The sequence below is a fragment of the Anabrus simplex genome, chromosome 1 (assembly GCF_040414725.1).
Source record: "Anabrus simplex isolate iqAnaSimp1 chromosome 1, ASM4041472v1, whole genome shotgun sequence".
NCBI classification, from domain to species: domain Eukaryota; kingdom Metazoa; phylum Arthropoda; class Insecta; order Orthoptera; family Tettigoniidae; genus Anabrus; species Anabrus simplex.
Genome location: NC_090265.1, coordinates 475,406,675 through 475,427,989, shown reverse-complemented (window position 1 = coordinate 475,427,989; position 21,315 = coordinate 475,406,675). Strand labels below are relative to the sequence as shown.

General features: G+C 37.9%; 1 protein-coding gene across 1 annotated transcript in view; it reads right to left on the bottom strand.

The window, feature by feature from the left end:
• Window positions 1-21,032, bottom strand: part of LOC136856967 (homeobox protein homothorax) — a 444,003-nt gene extending 422,971 nt beyond the window's left edge. Inside the window, exons 1-2 of the mRNA XM_068227555.1 lie at window positions 19,870-21,032; window positions 18,057-18,274 (exon numbers count right to left, since the gene is read on the bottom strand). Of these exons, the coding sequence (XP_068083656.1) occupies window positions 18,057-18,274; window positions 19,870-19,884 (233 nt within the window). The 5' untranslated portion in view covers window positions 19,885-21,032. The remainder of the gene's footprint in view (window positions 1-18,056; window positions 18,275-19,869) is intronic.
• Window positions 21,033-21,315: the final 283 nt, after the last annotated feature.

The following is a 21,315-nucleotide window of genomic DNA, read 5'->3' as shown; positions in this document are numbered from 1 at the left end:
GGTGCCGGTATTTTGTCCCGCAGGAATACTTTTACATACCGATAAATCTACACGAGGCGGGCGTATTCGAACACCGAACCAAGTCGGGATAGAAACCCCAAAGTTGGTCTCACTTGTACCGTCCGAGTTACTCAGTCTGGCACGATGATTAACAAGAAAAGGATCTGTTAGCTACACGTGGAAGGTTTACACTCAATTTCCCTCAGATTTCTTCATGACAGTACATACAAGAGTGAATTCTATGATTAAACAGGGTCCAATGTAGGAATTGTAGGAGTAAAATTTGGTAGTTAGTTCGCCTGCAAATGTGCGCACCACTCTAATTAAAATAATTTTTGTCACCGTTTAGAATACAGAAATATCGATTTCTTTCAAGTACCATAATTCCATATCGAAGGGTTGCTGAATGTTCACGCTCTTTAATGCCACCAACCTCAGTCGGAAACGAGCCCGCTGTCCTGGGAACTGAAAGCCAACGACTACCCGACTACCGAGCAACTAGGCTACGCAGTTTGAGTCGTTTTTTCTCCGAGCTTCCCATCGTCGGCGGCACTGAAGGTGGTTTTCCGTCGTTTACCATTTTCACACCCGGAAAATTCTGGAGCTGTAACTAATACCCTGACTACTGCCTTTATAGCCCTACCCCCTTTTCTCATCCTTGCACGCCAAAAACCTTCTGTGCGTTAGTGCGACGTTAAACCACACAAAACTGGACCATGTTACTAGACCGACATTGAACCTAAGTAAGGTTCACTCGCTCCTAATACCACCGTCTCTGGAGTACCGATTACAGGAATAGTTCAGCACTATTTCATTTATTAGACTTACGAGCTAAGTTAAAAAACTGCATGAGGTTACTATCAGAAGAGCGAAGAATCATGGCTGCAAGGATTTACAGTACACAACTGTACGACATTCGACTTGTGTGCTTCAGAATGTGGAGCTCGGAGACGACCACAATCTGACAATAGGAAATTAATTGTATCTCTCGCCGGATAACGTTAACACATTAGCCAGTGTGCTGAATAACTGTGAAATAGGGGAGACAGTGGCGAAAATGAGAGAATTTTTGGTTAAAAGTAATATTTTCAAAAATTAAATGATGGCACAAATTCAAAAATAGATTGATAAGTGTAATTATTATTCTTTAAATTGTGAGTAATAATAATAATAATAATAATAATAATAATAATAATAATAATAATAATAATAATGTTATTGGTTTCACGTCCCACTGACCACTTTTTTGGTTTTGGAGACACCAAGGTACCGAAATTGTCTCTCGCAAATGTTCGTTTACCTGCCGGTAAATCCACCGATATGAAGCTGGCATAATTAAGAGTCTTCACATAAGTTACTACATGACTGAGCCGGGATCGAACCCGGCAACTTGATATCAGAAAGCCTGCGCTCTACCATCCGAAGCACTCAATCCGGTGTATGATTGTCAAAAATCTCTCAGATCAGACAATTCAGATGTTTCTTTATTTTCGGTGTGATAGAAAGCTAGGAGAACTCGCTTTAAGTGTCAATCAATCAATCAATCAATCAATCAATCAATCAATCAATCAATCAATCAATCAATCAATCAATCAATCAATCAATCAATCAATCAAATAAATGTATTTCACTGAAATAATGGCAGCAACAACAGAGCGGTTTCACTGATGCTAAAATTAGGAAAATGTTCACGAAAAAATGCTCATTATATTAATATGATTCTTTATGGACGCATTATATACAGTAGTGTTTACGCACTGCCGTAACTGTTCAAAATCTTGTTGAAATAAGTATTTATTACATACAGATGAGTCATAAAAAAACTTGACAGCTAAATATAGTGTTCGAAAATGTAAACGTCAGAGAAATAATAACTATAATAATCTTTTAATTTAACGTAAATTGTCCGTTCGTCTTACTTGTTGGGGACACGGGTTATAAGAACGAACTAAGGCAGTACTTCCGGCAAATCTAGCGATCACTGATATAATGAAAATCTACCATAATCTGGCGACACTGAGTTCGGCATACAGTAGGTCCTGTGAATACTCCCCGACTACAATCTCTACACACCCTAGCCGGCAGAATTTATAAGCGCCATAACATGGCTATGACAACAGCTCCCGACCAGTATACAACACTTACTCTCCTCTAACGATATACAGATTTAAATAGGTCCACAGTTTTCTGAACAGGATACTTCTGTAATAGTCCATGTAAATCCTTCAAATATAATGTTTAAATTTCCGTATTTTAGTAACTAACTCAATAATAATCGTACAGCCTCAAGAACCGTGTACATACATTATATTTTACGTTATTTACGGTGCCTGTGTGCCAACTTCAACGTTCACTTTTACTCTTCCAGATGACAGAGAAACAAATCTAAGTAATAGGTTGAACTGGGTAAATATATTTTTGTTATTCTTTATTTATTTAATTTGTATATACTGCAATCCTCGCAACTGATTGCATAGACTATCTCGCTCTGCTAGATAGAATTGGAAAACTACATCCTTTTGAGAAGCGAAGACACCGGGCGAGTTGGCCGTGCGGTTAAGGGGGCTCAGCTGTGAGCTTGCATCTCGGAGGTAGTGGGTTCGAATCCTACGGTCGGCAGCCCTGAAGAGGGTTTTCCATTGTTTCCCATTTTCACACCAGGCAAATGCTGGGGCTGTACCTTAACTAAGGCCACGGCCGCTTCCTTTCCACTCCTAGCCCTTCGCTATCCCATCGTCGCCATAAGACCTACGTGTGTTGGTGCGACGTAAAGCAACTAGCAACAACAACAAAAAAGAAGCGAAGACCGAATCTTGCTTCTGACAGCTTTCATAATAATAATAATAATAATAATAATAATAATAATAATAATAATCGTATGGCCTCAGCTGCCGTGAACAAGTATTTTAATTTGACGCCATATGACTGTTTACTCGTCAATTTCAACAATTTCTGTTTTACTTTACACCTACTAGACGACAGAGTAAATCGAATCTCTCTTGGGTGTCTATGGCTGAGTTTAATGAATTTTGTCGGGTGAAGACTTCTTCCCGTCCTTCAAAAATCCGACTACCTCTGCCGGGTTTGAACCCGCTATCTTTGGGATCCGGAGACCGACACTGCCACTGATTCGCAGAGAGGGCTGCAGATTTTAATGAACACAGTTTTTCCCCGGGTCTATTAATACTTATCCTGAGAGTATGCTGGGATAAACTATGTCGCGAGACACCTATCCTAACCACCGGCTCTAATAACAGTTACACTACAGAACGCTGAATGACACGTCTCTGGAAATTCTTTCATATGCTGACTTAAAGTGCTGATCACTATACGAATTATTATTTTAGTTCACTTATAGTGTTCCGTACCCCTCCGTCAGATATAGTTGGAATCGTCGCCTGATATCAATCCGCGATTTTTCTCTTACATTGCCACTGAAAACGCAAAGGTAGAGAGCCATGAAATAGATTTTAGAATACGATTAATTTCAAAATCACATGGTTCTGCCTAGTTTCCCAAGAGAAACGTAAGAATGGAAAAGTGGCAAATTATTGCCTGACATCCATTCTCTCATAGAGCAATAACCCTACAGTAAGACACATCGAAAAGGTTGTTGATCAAAGAGAGAGGACATGAAAGGCATCTCATTGTCTGATTAGCTCCCTGAAGGATCAGTGGTAATGTCGGCCTACGAATCCAAAGATCGCGGGTTCATACCCGAAAGGGTTAGTCTGATTCCGGAAGGGCGGAGAAAAAGTTCATTTGGCATTCCATATCGTACGATGTAGGCTTGCAGGAGATCTCTGGCGGCACCTTCGACTTTTACCCGGCAAAACTGATTAAAACTCAACTCATATATCACCCAAAAACTGGCATGCCGGCAGTCTAAATAACGTCAATTCAAAATGCCTGCACATAGTAGCTGAAGCCACCATTATTATTATTATTATTATTATTATTATTATTATTATTATTATTACTGCATTATCGGCTAATAATCTAATAGACTAAGAAGTGAATATGAACAACAGACAGATGACGAGACATGAAAAATTTCAAGAGAAAGCCAGTGCCAGCTTTGGATTTCGCTTCTCTCACATGTCCCAGATGATCGAGTTAAGAGTGTCGTCTGATATCACATTATGTTTTATTGTATTTTAGACTAGCATGTGGAAAAAGTGTCAATATAACCCAGCTTTTGAACATGGCTATTAAAAATCAGAATATTTCAGTGAGTCAAAAGGAGTTCTAAAATAAAAGCATATAATTCGCACTGACTTATATGTAGTTTTTTGCATATATTATTTTTTTCTGGTTACCCTAATTTAAAAGTACTTTACAATAGTTTCTTATACACACGGAAGGCCAGATGTCAGATATTTCTTTGCCTTTTGTTATTTATCTTTGCAGTTCCAGAGTTAAGTGGCTACAGATTGACAAAGACAACATAAAATCAGATGTTGTTACTTGATGGATGCTTATGACAGGTTATGAACACTGTAATATCGTTCTACTCCTGTGAAAAAATGGAAACTATCTTTTTCTTACAGAGTGTTATGTATCTTTGTGTTGAGTGGCTACTGTATATCAGCTGCATGGACATTCAAAGTTTGTGCAACAGGAAAAAGATTAGCTTTACCCAGCATACTTAAAATTAGACCTACAAACCACGGGGTAAAGGACGCCTATTTATATTTATCACACAAGATGATTAATTATATTTTAGGAAGTAACTGAGGAGAATTTCTTCACTCTTAATCAACTCTTCTCGAGCCTTCATCTGTTTTTGTTTCATACTGAATACCTTCTTTCCTTGAATAATAGAGATTTACGACACTATCTCGTTGATCAATCAATCAATCAATCAATCAATCAATCAATCAATCAATCAATCAATCAATCAATCAATCAATCAATCAATCAATCAATCAATCAATCACTTCAGTCAGATACACTTAACTTCAGTATAAATGCGTCGTTCTAAATTTAATATTGTGTAGGGTACAATCAAAATTCAATATTCAAACTTCTGGGGGTAAAAATGAAATGTCGTATGGCTTTTAGTGCCGGGATATCCCACGACGGGTTCGGCTCGCCAGGTGCAGGTCTTTCTATTTGACTCCCGTAGGCGACCTGCGCGTCGTGATGGGGATGAAATAATGATGAAGACAACACATACACCTAGCCCCCGTGCCATTGGAGTTAACCAGTTAAGGTTAAAATCCCCGTCCCGGCCGGGAATCGAACCCGGGACCCTCTGAACCGAAGACCAGTACGCTGACCGCTCAGCCAACGAGTCGTACACTTCTAGGGGTGATAAAGGAGATAAAAACAGACATTAGTCGGAAATCAACAGCTGAAGTACATTTTGAGGTGGTTGACAATAAAACTCCTAAATGTCAATTTAATTGCAATATTTTACAAAACGTGTTCTGTTTCAATACACACTCGGCAAAGACCTGCCATTGCCTGTCAAAGACCCCAGCTCTTCCTCGGATTCAACTGGAGTCTCGTACAATTTCTCGTTCTGCTTTAAACAAACGAAAATATACTGCGGGTTGTTACAGCATAGACAGTACATTCTGACGGGTTGGTATATTTAACAGAATACATGATATTGGTAGTTTTGGAGAATGAGTCATAAATAACTTATGCCCTCACAGCATAGTTTCCGATTTTGCCAGTCAATAATTCGTTTCACACCCGTGGTTATTTACCAAAACACGTTTGTTTCCGTCTCACCTATCATCCTTAGAAGTTAAAAGAGTACTGAATTTTGACACATCCTGTGCAAGAGAATTTACATAATATTAAGTAAAGGGAAAAAAAACCCTTGCTCGAATGCAAGTCGGTGGAGCAGACATATAACACTGTGTTCATCCCTACTAAGGCAAACACCAAAGCTTTCAAACTAGTCGTAGAGATTTAGAGGTACGTAATATTAACACGTGAAATAAATAGGACACCGAATGATAAATGGTATACGTATGTGGGAAAGTGAATAGAAACATTATTCCTTAATAAGATAACCTCGAGTTTCTCGATGTTCGGTCAATATCTGTTCAGTAACTTTTCTCGGCTAACTCACAATTCAGCGGGATTACACCACTAAGGTGCAGCATTGAAGCAATAGTAGTGAATATGCGACTAATAATCTCAGAGTAGAAATAGTGTTAAAATGATAACTCTGCTGTATTACACACTTCAAGCCAATATATACAAAGCTATTCATACCATACCACCAGCATCCAAATATTATGGAAAGTAACTTCATCTACGAAGTCATAAGAACACCGATAGCCTAGCTCTCAATTTTTAATGCAGGACATGCGAGGTTGCGGGAATGTGATTGTATGACCAATTAGAAGATCCGTAACGGTAAACGCGGTTAAACATCATTTGCCACTCCGGGAATTGCAATTATGGGCGCATTTCCTCCATCTGTATTCAAAATCACAAAAGAAAGAAAAGTTAAGAATAATTAGGGGACATACTTGGGGCGAGACGTTGACTAGAATAATTATAAAAAATGTCCATTTCAACTCAACTATCGTATTGCTCGTACTGTAGCAGTAGCGGTTTTCGGAGACATCGAGAATCATGAATTTGACCCGCAGTTCTTTACGTACCAGTAAATCTATCCACACGAGATTGATGTATTTAAGCACCTTCAAATACCACCGGACTGAGTCAGGATCGAACCTGCCATGTTGCGGTCAGAAGGCCAGCGCTCTATCATCAGAGCTACTCAGCCCGACTTATTAAAGACACTCAAATGACATTGATGATTACTCCATTAGACATTTTTTTATCATTGGGGATGGATGAAAAGTGAGATCTACAGAGAAAAGGAAACACAAGAAATGGATTGGTCACTCGCATTATGCATATTTCTCCTCATAAGAGACCACTATGATGAGCTCCGAAGAGCTACGTGTACCAATGTCCAAGAAAGCTGAAAAGCTCACTGAATTCGGTGGTGGAATTTTTGTACATGTACTGTGAGGTGTACGTCTGTACATCGATACAACATTTGCCCAGTAAGGTTCTTTTTTTTTTTTTTTTTTTTTTTTTTTCCAGAATTTTGTAATGTGTCTTAACAATTTTCTATTGCAATAAACCGCTCATGGGCGCCCATGTGACAGTTTGTAGAGGGGGGCCCTAGACCTGGGCGTATGTAGAATTTTTAAAATTTTGGAAGATGAATGGCGACTTGTATTCCACAGGAGAATAACACCCATGCTATCCTCCTCCTGCTGGTGAGGTCGGTACTACAACTTCTACGTAATACCGACTTTTAAATCATTTTATTGAAAGAAAAACCCCTGAGAGCTAGAGGGGGGCCCGGCCCCCCCTTACCCCCGGGCATGGACGCCCTTGATAACCGCTATTTCTAATAAATAAGATGTCAATCCAATGTTATCATAAGAAAAATATGAACATTATGTTAAATACTTAAGTTCAAGAAGCAGAAATCATACTGAAGGTGATAATAATAATGTTATTGTTTTTACGTCCCACTAACTAGATGTTTATGGTTTTCGGAGACGCCTACTGAAAGCGAGATACATACGATTCATAAAACATGAGCATGTAAGAGGTTGAGGAAACAGTGAACTACAAGAAATTTTACCATCCATCCCTTCATGCTCGCAGTGAGAACGAACGCCGGCTGAATTCTCCGTGACCATCTTCGGTAGTCATCATAGTGAGAGTTGTCAAAACGCGTTCGTATACAATATAAACGCCCCGTTTCAACGAAAAACGGGAAACATATCCTAAAAACGCGCTTCGAACGAATAGCGCGGCTATCTTATAGTAATATTAAAGAGAGATGAACAGTACGGCAGAAATGATTAGTCTAATAATAATGTGTTCCACGTGCTCTGTTCAGCTTTCTACAGTAGTAGGAGTGTTGTACATTTACACTGAGGTAATTTGCTTCCTTTTTAACATTATTAAAGGGCACACAACAAAACTGATATACGGAAGACGTTTCCTAATACCGACCTCAGTGGTGAAATAAGTTTACTTGTTATCCTACTGAGGTTATAAAATAATGTATTTCACTTTTTTCCTTTTACAACTGTAAAGGCCTAAATGCAAGCTCAGAATATTTTAGGTGAGTATTCATACCGTGATAAAAAGGGAAAAGTTTTCCTTATTCGGACAACGAAATTTTCACGTCTGTTTTATAAAATAAAAATGCTCAACGCCCAAGCGCTAGGAATATTCTCAGTTAAAAGAAAAAAAAACCAGTCAGCTAATAACAAAATCAGTAAGAGCATAGTCACTAATTCACCAAACAATTTTATACCAATAAATTCTCTATGACAGGAGATGTCCAATCCCAACTTGCGTCCAAAATGGATGAGGGAATGTTCAGTAAAAGCACAATCAGTATAAGGAACCACTCGGCCGTTCATTCCTCCCATAATGTGTAAATATCATGAAAGAGGTGGGTTGAACTAAATAAATACGTAGAGCCATATTATTGTACATATTTTAAAACGGATTTGAATAACAAAAGACGTTCGCTTGTCAAAAACATGCAGTCTCGCACTCTATGAAAGTTTTCTACCTAGCAAGGACGAATGCTTTTTCAAAATTCACACCCTATAGACTGCATCTGCTCTGCATGCAATGTGGTAGAGATAGACTTATTTCTCCGTGACTACGCGAAAAGCCGTAAGAAAGACCAGTTAGTAGTTAATGCAAGTCAAGGCATTGTTAGAATATGAAGAATTATTCTCTATAACCCCATTGTATTAATCGGCAGAGTAGCCTACGTCCATCTTAATGAAGGGGTATTATTTGTTAGCGACTGAATTAATCATGCCAAATCATTAGTTCGCTCCTACCACAACCCCACACTTGATTAAAATCACTTTTCAATTAGCAGAGAATAACATATCGTGAGCAGATTCCAATGACTAGAGGCATATTAGAAACACCACCAATCTGTAAAGTATCCAAAATTCACTTTGAACGTTCGTGGCAGACACTTTCAGTACAATACAACTATACCATGATGACTTCAGAGAAATCACCTCGTTTATTCCCTTGTTTTTCACGATTGCACAACGTGTTGCCATAATGAACATCCGAAGTTCTGCGTCATATTTCAGTTAACCATAAAAGTAATATGATTACACACGTTCAGGTCAACTGCATCAAAGAAAATGTGTGTGAAATAAATTGTAATTACAAACGAATTATGATTATGGACATTCGTTTTAGATGACAGCCCCCGCAAGATGTGATAATTTCGTTCCGACGTCAACGAATATTATGGAAGGTCAAATAACACAGCACACAATCGCAAAGAAAATCATAATAATTAAGGGAGAACTACTTAATTTAACTCTGTAATAATATATTTCCTACAAAACTTAACTACTCTATGTTACATATCTGCTACTAATAGCAAATTAGATATTCTGACATTGAGTATTATGGGTCAATGGTACTAAGGTTCATTAATTTATAAGTAATAAATCGGTGTAATATTATGAAGGGTTAAATAAGACTGCACATAATTGCAAATAAAATCGTAATAATTAAGGGAGAAGCTTAATTTAACTCTGGAATAATGTTTTGTTTACAAAACTTAATTATTTGCTAGTGGCGTTACGTCGCACGGACATAGGTCGTATGGCGACGATGGGATAGTAAAGACCTAGGAGTTGGAAAGAAGCGGTCGTGGCATTAATTAAGGTACATCCCCAGCATTTGCCTCGTGTGAGAATGCGAAACCATGGAAAACCATCTTAAAGGCTGCCGACAGTGGGATTCAAACCCACTATCTCCCGGATGCAAGCTCATAGCCGCGCGCCGCTAACAGCACGGCCAACTAGCCCGGTACTAAACTTAACTATGTTAAATAGGCCTATCTGTTACTAATAGCAAATTAGACATTCTGACATTCAGTATTATGGATCAATGAGAATAAGAGGCATTAGTTATTAAGTAATAAACCGGTGTTTATTTAAACAGAATTACAACAAGTTACCAGAACATACCTTAAAATCATTTTAACTGACTTTATCAGAATGAGCTTGATAAATTACCTTACTTCTCAAAAAGAATAGGACCCAACGGTTTATGCGTCATCATCATCATCAATTGTGCAACACATGAACGCAAGAATGTTGCTGCCTTGTCTTGTATACGCTCCAGCACAGTCCAAAATGGAGACAACGTGACAACAAAACATTAAATGAAGTCTTGTTTTGGGCGTTTAAAACAATGGTCGTTAAGATGAAGAAGGACAAAGCAGAGATAATTTATAATTCCAATGCAACCGCCGCATGAAGTTAGGCGTGCGGAACAGTGCAAATTTCAGAACGAGAGAATTAAACAACCTTAACCTCAAATCCCAAATGTCACTCTCAGGCGCATGACTTCCTCAAAGACTTGCATTTAATAACCGTTGTAGAACACGCACAGTGGTAAGTTATTTCCCGGTCAGCCCGGCATCGATTGGAGATCTAGTGGGTATCTAGGATATGATTAACGAAATTCAGATGTCTGCAAAGGCTCACGACTTTTCACATGAATGAAAATAAAAACTATCATTACAGAAATTAATGAAAATTATTCCAATAATAGGCCTACCTACATCTAGTGTGTATTCCTGACTAATACAACAATACTGATATTGCTCACAAACAACCTTTTTATACGGTCATTACAAACAAAATTAGAACGTGAAAGAATATTGGGACTCACAAAAACTATAGCCAAAACAGGCAAATTAAACGAGCACAAATCATCTTAATGTATTGGTTTCACTCTGAATAAGTACGTGTTAAAACGTAACGAATCACTAGTCCATCGGATCTTGGATACACAATTCTCTAGCATTAAGTTGTTGTACCTTAAGTTTCTAGTTCTCCGCTGCCTACATAATCTGACAAGGTGCTAAAGTAGTTTCAACACCTTCAATTTTTCCGCGAACTTACTAAATAGACTACGTATTGCGCTGAACATGTATGTATGTATGTATGTATGTATGTATGTATGTATGTATGTATGTATGTATGTATGTATGTATGTTGCCGCCGTGTATTTTGATAACTCATAATAGTCGTAAAACAAGCGTTCATTTCGGCGCGACGCGCAACACCTTTATTGTCACGAACAAGCGCAGATCGCTCTGCTGAGAGAAGTATCACCGTACCGTATTTCCCATAATGTAACGTGTGCATGATATAAAACGTTTCACCTCCAGGTCAATGTACTAACGATATTTAGAAGTAAAATTATGAACTACCAGAGTTTAGAAAGGGATAATGGCAGTATTTTAACAGCCGATGTTATAAAACGATATAGAGGGCCGCAGATATAAGGTACGTTGTGGAAGAATGCTGGGTTAAGTAAATTAATGTAGGCGATATATTTTAGTGCTAAGAATTTAAACATGGAATAAATTTAAGATTCTACGAAAATCTGCTTTATAATAGTGGTTCAAAACTTATAAATGCTATTTTTTTTACGTCCCACTAACTACTGTACTTCTGCTGTTTACGGAGAAGCTGAGGTGTCAGAATTTTGTTCCTCAGGATTTATTTTACGTACCGGTAAATTTATCGACAACAGACTGGTGTAATTCTGCACCACAAGGGAGAGCCTGAATCGAACCTGACAACTTGAGACCAGAAGGGGTTAAAATATTTCTTCACGGCGTGTGTTCAGTCGATGAAACACTACCCTATTCGTAAAGAACAAACTATTCTGTAATTTAATCGTTAAAATAATTCATAACTACGGATATGCATAGCTCTTAGTAAGTTATACCAATTAAATTATTCATTAAGTGGTATTTCTTAACTTCAAAAGAATTTCAACAAAATAAATAATGTCACTGCAACATTCATTCAATGAAACAGAAACACTTAGATCTGTTTAGAATGAGATCATAAATTTAAAATTTAAAGACACAGTAAATTTATTTAGAGCTTAAAATATGGACTGACAACAAATATATATTCCGAAGAGGTCAAACCATGGCTCGCACCTCAAATTTTATCCCACATTATATAAGTTACGTAAAAACTATATGACGCTACGAAAATTTCGCATGGGTTAAATTTCGACACGCAATATATATTTCTTACAATGATAAATAGTTCTTTCTCAGGAACCAGCATCTTAACGCATAACGGATGTAGTTAAGAATCGTTCTAAACAAATAATTTCTTTCATCACATTCTACTGATTCTTAGCGACATATTTTTCACAGTATATCATGCAGTGTATTACCGAACTCTTACGGATTACACATTCACGGTTTTCTCTGCAACCACGTCAACTGACGTTCGATCTGCAAGTCTGCAAACAAGAAAGCCGCTTCTACTCTCACGTAACAAAATAATTATACATAAAAGACTAAATATGATATAGGCATTGTTAATAGCTGAGTCCAGCAAGATATGAGTCGTTAATGTGAAGTAAATTAAAATTTGCAAAGTTAGTAGGCTTCATACGCACGTATGTTATATTCCAGTTCCAGTTTAGAAGTTTACTGACGCTGACGAATGTCCGACCAGTCATACTACACCAAACTGGTCGCCTATGTTGTTTTATTCAACAACACATTTTATGTGGTTATTTTAGAAATGTTAAATGTGAACATCAAGCATTTTACTGATGCTGGGATATAGTTTCTGAAAACTAGTTATAATAAAATTTTAAACTGCTGATACAGGCTGTATTTTTTTTTTACTATTGTATTGTCAATCATCAGCACTGTTTTAAATATGATTTTGTCATTTTATGATGACTATGTATTATTAATCAATGACTGCAAGAGAAATACGCAGAAGACAAGTTCTCAAGATTTCAGGTTAATAATGTGGTAATTGTCTTTCCAGTGATGTTCCACAATCATTTGTTCGGCAGGTGTGCAACAAGGTTGTTGGTAAAAATCAGCTCTGAAAGGGGATAAATCCCATCTGCCATTGGATTAAGTAGGTTTTTCCCCTGAAAATATTACTCTTCACATTTTGTCCCCAGTAAGATGAACAGAAATCATTTGGGCTAAGTCTGGCAAGTCAGGGCCTGTATTCTTAATGAAATTCTCTAGAGAATGCATCTGCTAGTAAATATTATACGACCGAGCGAGTTGGCCTTGAGCTTGCATTCGGGAAATACTGGCTTCGAGCTGGGGCTGTACCTTATTAATTAAGGCCACGGACGAACGCTTCCTTCCCACTCCTAGCCCTTTCCTATACGACTGTCGCCATAAGACCTATCTGTGTTGATATGATGTAAAGCCGATTATGAAAAGAAATTTTTAAAAAAGTAAATGAAGTGGATACAACAATATACGACAAGGAGATATTCCAACCCTAATGTTGAAACAAAAAAAACGTACTTCAAATACATACAAGTCTACCTCATTTACCCGACATAAAGTTCATTATCAACAATGTATCTATCACAGGCCATTCAGAAATAGATAAATGTAAAGTAAAGAAAGAAACCCAACAGGTACCCTACTACAGTTAAATTTCAACTCTAGTGCACAATTCCCTCTGAGGCACACAATAAGAATTTTAATGCACAGAAGCTTCTAAATAAAATTCTCTAAAAGACTGAAAGCCGTTGAAAATGTTTTCTGCAGAAAAATCTCGCGTAGTTACATACGTTAACAATCCCCCGGAGGAAAGCGAAAACATACGACATTTAAAGCACATTAATCTATCCAAGTTCCAACTCTTAAGTTCACGTAGTCAAGAAAGCTAAGACTTGTTAACAATTTAACTCAATCTTACGTTCCGGAAACGTGATATTCTTACATGGGTTTTTATTTACACTACTGCACATCATTTCATGGCACGTGAATTCCTCCACATGTAAACGATTGAGCAATTGATAGCGACTTATTTTACATTCTCTTACAGAAATAAAAGACAAACAGTATCACATTTAAGGAAAAACCTTTTTGAGATAATATTTCGGATGCCTTCATAAAGTAAGAAAATACCGCTATTATCACTTCACCCTAATGACACTGTAGTTACTAGACCAATAGGATACTTATAAAAATATCCAACTGTAATCTTCATTTCTGCCCATCACCTATCCCCCTACAAAAATGTGATCCCCAGGTCATCAACTGAAAAGGTAACTAACTCAAGTTCATCGATTCTTCACAACGAGCCCCACGGAAGTCGTATTCGTAGAATAATCGGGACAGTTAAGGTGTTTTCTTTTCTTTTAATACCGAAACACATCCTGAAGGTACAGAAATAGTATTCGATTAATTTCTGAAATAGGCAAGAGGATGAAATCGCAGGCCAATAATTATACGTCAGCATTTTAACTAGGTTTGCATAGTTTGCATTGACGAATTCGTTCATAGCACCCACAACGACTCGTATCAATATTACCAGTTTGCTGACAGTGATATTTTCTAGTTGTAAGAGCCACTCGATGATCTATTTCCGATATTCAACGTATACAGAAAGCGAATTAGTAAATAAATATTAGTTAATCAAAATAAATGCTTAGGGATTAGGGAGTAATCCATAAACAGTTGTCTAAGAATGAAGACAAATAACATTGACGGAAAATGTAGTTATAAGTGGTATTTGAAATTGTTCACATCCTGCCGAAGCAGCCATGTGGAAGATTATCGTATTCAAGAACAAACGTAAAAGGTTATGAAAACTGGACACGGTTGTATTTAGGGTTCTTGCCAAGGAAAACGTGACATCTTCAGAAAAAGCAAAAATTTGGCCTTCGTGTAACGTCAAGTTTAGGAATCTAAAAGTCTTATTTCAAATAATGAGTTGACTGGAAGAATCTCAATCAACAAGAGTTAACGACACTTCAATTATGAGAACAAATTAAATTCTAATGTTTCCCTGAATAAAAAGGTAATTGATAGAGACAGTCTGGTATATCTGGGCCATTACTTGACACGAGAAAAGCCTTAATATAGTGTCATAGGGTGTCAGAGTATGCCACGGGCAATCAAAAGGGGACCTTGTCGAAGCGGGCCACACGGGCTCATTCAACGGCTCCTTGGGCCTTCGTTCACCGGTCAGCGCAAGCGCAGACGGCCGCGCTCACACGGAAGGCGCGTGAGATGATAACTTCCCAACGTCTAACTAACTCCACAATATCTCAATCGTTGATTAAAATTAAGCGATACTGTGATACGGTATACACTTTCAATAGTATCCAAGTACTTACAAAACTAGTACTTACTACGCTATGTCTGTACAATGCTCGCAAGTTCAAGAATAACTTTACTCTTGCATTTACTGTGTCGAAAACGAATAAAGGTAAAAAGGACTTATCGAAAACGAACAGTGTGGTATTCAGAAAACAATGTTGTTCGAAATAAATGAAGCAACTATTTTCTAACAATATGTTGGCTTTTCGACATTAATTGAACACAAAACTTCGCGTAAGACGGAAAATATGGCGAATTCTGAACTGAAAAACTCGTCGATGCCCATTATATTTGCAGTACCATGGCAGGTGTCACCGAATCGGAAAGCCAAGGTGTGAACTAGGGAGGAAACAGTCATACTGCCTTATGAATGTATTCGTAAAACGAGATCTAAACGATGGACATCAAGGAGAATTCTTACATACTTGATCTACTATGCGAGTAGAATATAATCAGAACAAACAAGACTACATTCTTAACTTTTACATCCCAAAGAACATGTACAGTTGTGGGAAACACGGTTCTATCCACTATATTCCAAAACATGCATCGCCCTTTCAATCTAAAATCTGATAGACAATTACGATGAAGTAATTAAATTAAGATTTCCAATAATGAACGTGACGTAAAGCAGATTTATTGATCTGGAATCCTTACATGAATATGCCTTTCACCGATACCCATGTATGTGGGAATTTATCAAATGAAAAGTCCCACTCTGTGTTTCAGACGATTCCACGTAAAACTGGAAATTCCGCTACTATGATCACGATATCAACAGTCGCGTAAAACTACAAGGCTACTTGTTTTACAGCGTTAGTTGAACATTATTCTTCATGCCTACCCCTTTGAATACTTCATTCTTCTGCCATTAAACATTTACAAAGGTCAGTTAATGTCGAGATCCGTTACTATATTTACCATTTAATCATGTGGTTTAGTACGGTGATCTGTTCATAAATATTTAGGACAAGTATTAATTGAACTTTTCGATTTTGAGAAGCGATTTGGCGGTCTAACCAGTAGGTTTCTGGAATAACAGCTATACCATCTAGATAAAGAAATATAGCAGGTAATTCACAATTTATATATGGCTGCAAGATCAAATTCAAGGTACATTTCGTCATATAGCTTCATAGAGCTAAAACGTACAAGCAGTTCTTGATAAAAAGAACCTCAGTGAAGTGCTATTCTCCCTTCAGCTCCACATAGAGTATGTTCACTCAGCCCACCTCTGCACAGATATAACACGTAAATATTCTTCATAAATTTTACGTACATTTGGAGGGTATTGTTCATTTAAATAAAACAATGTCAACTGTCCCCCGTAACTAATATAACACTGGTATCTACATTTCCTTTTGGAATAATATAATTTAGGGCTACGATGAAGGCGGCACAATGAATAGGTACTGTGGCATGTTCCGTCATAGTAAATGAACTATTTATCCATAACATGATGTTTGAAAACAATGTACGTCTTTACAATGCACAGAAGGTCATTCCACTTTGCTGAACGGCCCAATTCCTGCTACGCTTGCATTTGTTTAGTACGCCAATTCAAGTTTTAGTGCTCGGGAGTAAACAAGGCAAAGCTTCTTATGACAAACGCAGTACTACAAACACGTAACAGTTCATTCTTAGGAATGTGTTACCATATTAAATAAGCTTCGTACCTTTCACCAAAGAACTACTACTGTAGACGAAATCACGACAGGACAATAGAGGAAAAGCTACAACTCCGCTAAACGCGTACCATCCTCCCATTACAAACCATTAAGGAATATCATATATATTACAGAAGGGTTGAACAATTTACGAAAGTATAGGATGAATTTTCTAGTCTTCGCCAAATGACAGGATATCACATGGAACATCCTAGGAATTGTTACTTGGTGCATTAGACTGAACTCACATCACCTGAAGTATTATCTAACATGAGGGTCTGAGAGAGAACAATCTTAACTTTGAAATGTATAAAATAGGATTTCTTCATGACGTTTCTACAGGTTACGTTATATTAATTGCATCAGCAATCCTTGCAACGAAAATTCTTCAAATCCTCTGTTAAGTCCGGAAAACCAACTGGCCGATGACCTTCGATGTTAGGCCCCTTTAAACAAGCAAGGAAAACCAAGTAACTACAGTGTGTCCCGAAACCTTTCGTAATTAAAGATAGGATAGTTTACGTCTATAATAAGAAACTTCCACATAAAATAACCAGTATATATACTGTATATCTCCTTATACCCTACGAACAGGAACTTTTCAACCGCAAAAAACTGCTATAGTCTAAATTAGAAATATACTGTTTGTGTACATGTACTTATTATGTTAACAATATTGAAGTTCAAAGTGACGAAAGCAAAGGACCTTCCGCGACACTCATCTACCGGCATAATCGATGTCCCGGTATACATAAGTATGTGCATGCTTCTTAAGCAGAACAGGATACGTACGTACGACTTACAAGGACATGGTCCATTGCTAGGCTGATCGTAAAACACATAGCGGAAAAAATAGTGTACTGCTGTGGTTGACAACAGGTCAAAGAGACGAAATCACGACCTCGTATTTTAATGCAACGAGCAATGATACAATTTTAACGCTAAAACGTTAAATCTAATCAGATGATTCTTAACGCAGATTGTTAATTGGACTATTGCTTCCCTTTTATGCCTCAGCAAACGTGGTACAACGTCATTTTCATAAGGTTTTTCTAAAGCTTTCAGGGAAGGTTCAAGTTGTATTTTACAATAACAGATTCTGCTCAATAGTAAATCTCCTTAAAACTAGCTACCAGCACAGCATATCGAAAATAAGATTTCTAGTGCATAATGGGGAGGAAAGTAAAATAACCAGGACTCACCCGTAAATTGCGTCCTTGTCTCTTTTGTGGACGTCGGGCACAGAGCCCATGACATGATTGGCAACACCTGCCACGTGGTTTCCTCCGTGATAGCCACCGTGCATTCCGTGGTTCATATGTGGAGAATGATGGGCGATATTCGGAATCGGTCGATGGGCCACGTGGGGGTCGTACATGGAAGGCGGATTGTCCATGTACGGATGGATTCCGTCATCGTACTGCACAGAACACACAAAATTTCAGAAGATTAACCTTCTTCATCGTAGATAATTTTTATTGCTCTTTAAAATATATTTTAAGATCATAATATCCTTCCTTCTTCACACACATTCACTCAACACAGAACACAAAATAATGTCACAGATCACTGGAACTCAAAAAAATAATGAAAAAATAAATAAATATACTAAGGACTTAGAACACACGATTTATTCTCACTGAAGAAATAATAAAACGTAATTTGTAACTCCTAACTAACCTTATATCGCACACCCAAATATACCTAGAGCACTTAAAAGAACCACAGAAAATATCTGAAAATTCTATTACTAACTGCGCACGATATTTTATAAAAATTATCAACGAATACTGTAAGATATTTGCCACCATACTAACAATGTACGAGGTTTTACTTATTCAGAGAAACGTAGCGGAATGTGCCACAAAACCGTATCATCCAATTTTCAAAATTTAATATACTTTGCAGACGAATAAAACTGATCTAATCCGACATCAATACATGAATTTTGTGAAATAATGACGAAAAATATCGGGTTCTACTGAAAGCACTACAATCTGAATACTTCCTTTATAAAAATGGAAATACCAAACTATCGAAATTAACCGAGGTCATGTACAACTACTGAATTTTTAGTTTCTTGGAATATGTTACTGGGAACAAATCCTGCTTTGGTCTCCGAGCACAAATAAATTTGACTTTTGAAGTTAGCAGAGAATTCACGATTGGGATTGTAGGGAAATGCTTATGAAGAATTATTTGTTCTGTTCTGAAACCTCCAAGAAAAAAAATGACCTTCAGTTCCGAATGGCTAAAATAACCTACCCTAAAATTAAGAGACATCACAACTACTCAAATCAAGAACTATTCCTACAGGAGACATAAAATATGAAATAGTTACTTCGAAATCACTAGAATGCAGGCCAAAAATATTCAGGGCTGCATACAAGATTTAAGTGTTGTTTACATCATGTCAATACTTTCCTCCCCCCTTCCATTCTACCCTTAAAGAAGAAATATGTTGGTAGTGATGGGGGGCGGGGTGTCTCTTTATGTTCGACATTTATCTCCAGTTTCAAGTAATAAGTCAAGCTTTGGAAGTCGGTCGGTTCGCGCACCAGCAGTACTACTTCATACGGAGGATAGACCCCTACGACCCTTCAGATGATATATAGGTCCTAGGCCTATCAAACACATTGGAACCCCCCCATCTCTTCCAACATGGCCGCGATGGTGCTGCCGTAGCTGCTTACATTCATTACAAGCTGATTGATGGTGACATTTGAAAAACACTACGGCACATAAACATGAGCTTGCTACTCTTGGGCGGGCGAAGCACATGTCAGTCCCTTTACCCTAACCTGCCCCTTCATATCCACGTGGTAGAACAACTAAACTCTCATTTTTCTAAAATCTATTAAAATTTATAAAATGAACACACGGTCTTTTCTTTTACAAATAGCCCAATTTTCCCATTAAAATTTGTAAAAAGAAAAATTATTTTAAAAAGAGGAAAGAATTACTACACACACAAACACACATGAATTAAATGACAAAATTTTGGGGGACACTCACCCGTGGCTGAGCCATGAATGCTCGGCCAGCACCGCCGTATTCCGAGTGCTGGGCCACTTTCGAACAAAAGATTCAGATTTTCACTTGGTCACCTTGGTTTTTTAATTCGCGCACACGATGAGTTTCTAATTTTACTCTTTGCATTAAAAAAACAACGCGGATTGTTTTACGTATTTCCTTTTATATACTAGTAGTTCCAAAACAGACTTTACTAAAAATTCCGGACATTCGAAATCGTTTTTCTTTGCCTTAAACCTATGCGAAAACTGTTATTATAAATAAATTAAAAACAATAACAAAGATTACTTTTCGATTTAAGATAACAATGTTACTTCTATTATTAAAACTGTTTTCTCTCCTAAAACAAAACTATAATAATATCCCCCCGTTTCAGTAATAATATATTAAGGTTTTCCAATTCAGGTAGATGGTGAAAACACCAAAGAATCTTCACACGCGTAATTGTAACACATGATTGCCATCACTATATTGAAGCACTCGTGAGTTTCCACGATGACTGCTGTTTTGATATTTCTTGCAGTTGATCCACGGGCCGTTCTTGCTGCTTCTTCAGATTTGCATTGTTGTCTGCTCCATCCAGTTTTGATTTCTTCACAAACACACGTGCGTTGCTTTCCTTCGGACCAAATTTCTTCCCGGTATTGTTGCAGAGTAATTTGTCAGTTCTGGTGTTAGTCCTTACTTGCCGTTAAGCCATCTGGAAGGTAACTATAAACGAGGATGGACGTATTCAAGAAGTTGAGAGCTGCTGTTTTGGTAATCGTAGTAGTACTAGTATACAGATAGTGGTAGTGGGTTTAAAAACGATGTTCCACCACAACGAAGCGAAGGCTTTTGTTTTTCGGTTCTTCTGCTACTGCGCGGGGAGACAACGCTTTTTCGGCCTAGCGGGAGTATACAACAGCACAGTAGAGAGAAGTCGAAGGCAAGGCAAAGGCAAGGCAAGGTTCGGTTCGGGCGTACAACCAGTCACACGATGCACAAGCTAACACACAACAGAACCTGCGCGGTCTCCAGTCGTCTGCGAACTGTCAATCACTAGTTTTGTGAGGGGGAAGGGATCGGGGAGGAGGGAGTGAGATAGCGAGTGTATGTGTTAGTGTGTGTTGAGTCCGTGTGAGTGAGTGACTGAGAGAGCGAGAGAGAGAGAGACAGGCAGACAAGTCCAGCCGTCTCTGCTCCGCTAGAAATGTATGGCCCTGTCATATGAGCAGAGCCTCCTTCGCACACACGCGTTTCTGGTATACTATGTGTATATGTGTGTGTGCTGGCGGGCACAGGAGAAGGGGCCATGGAAACGTTGTGAAGAGTGAGTGAGAGAGAGCGAGTGAGAAATAGTGTAGAGAAGAGAGAGGTGGGGAATGTGGAACTGAAAAGGGAATAGTGGAGGTGGAAGAGGGGAAACGGTTTGTTGTATATGTAAGC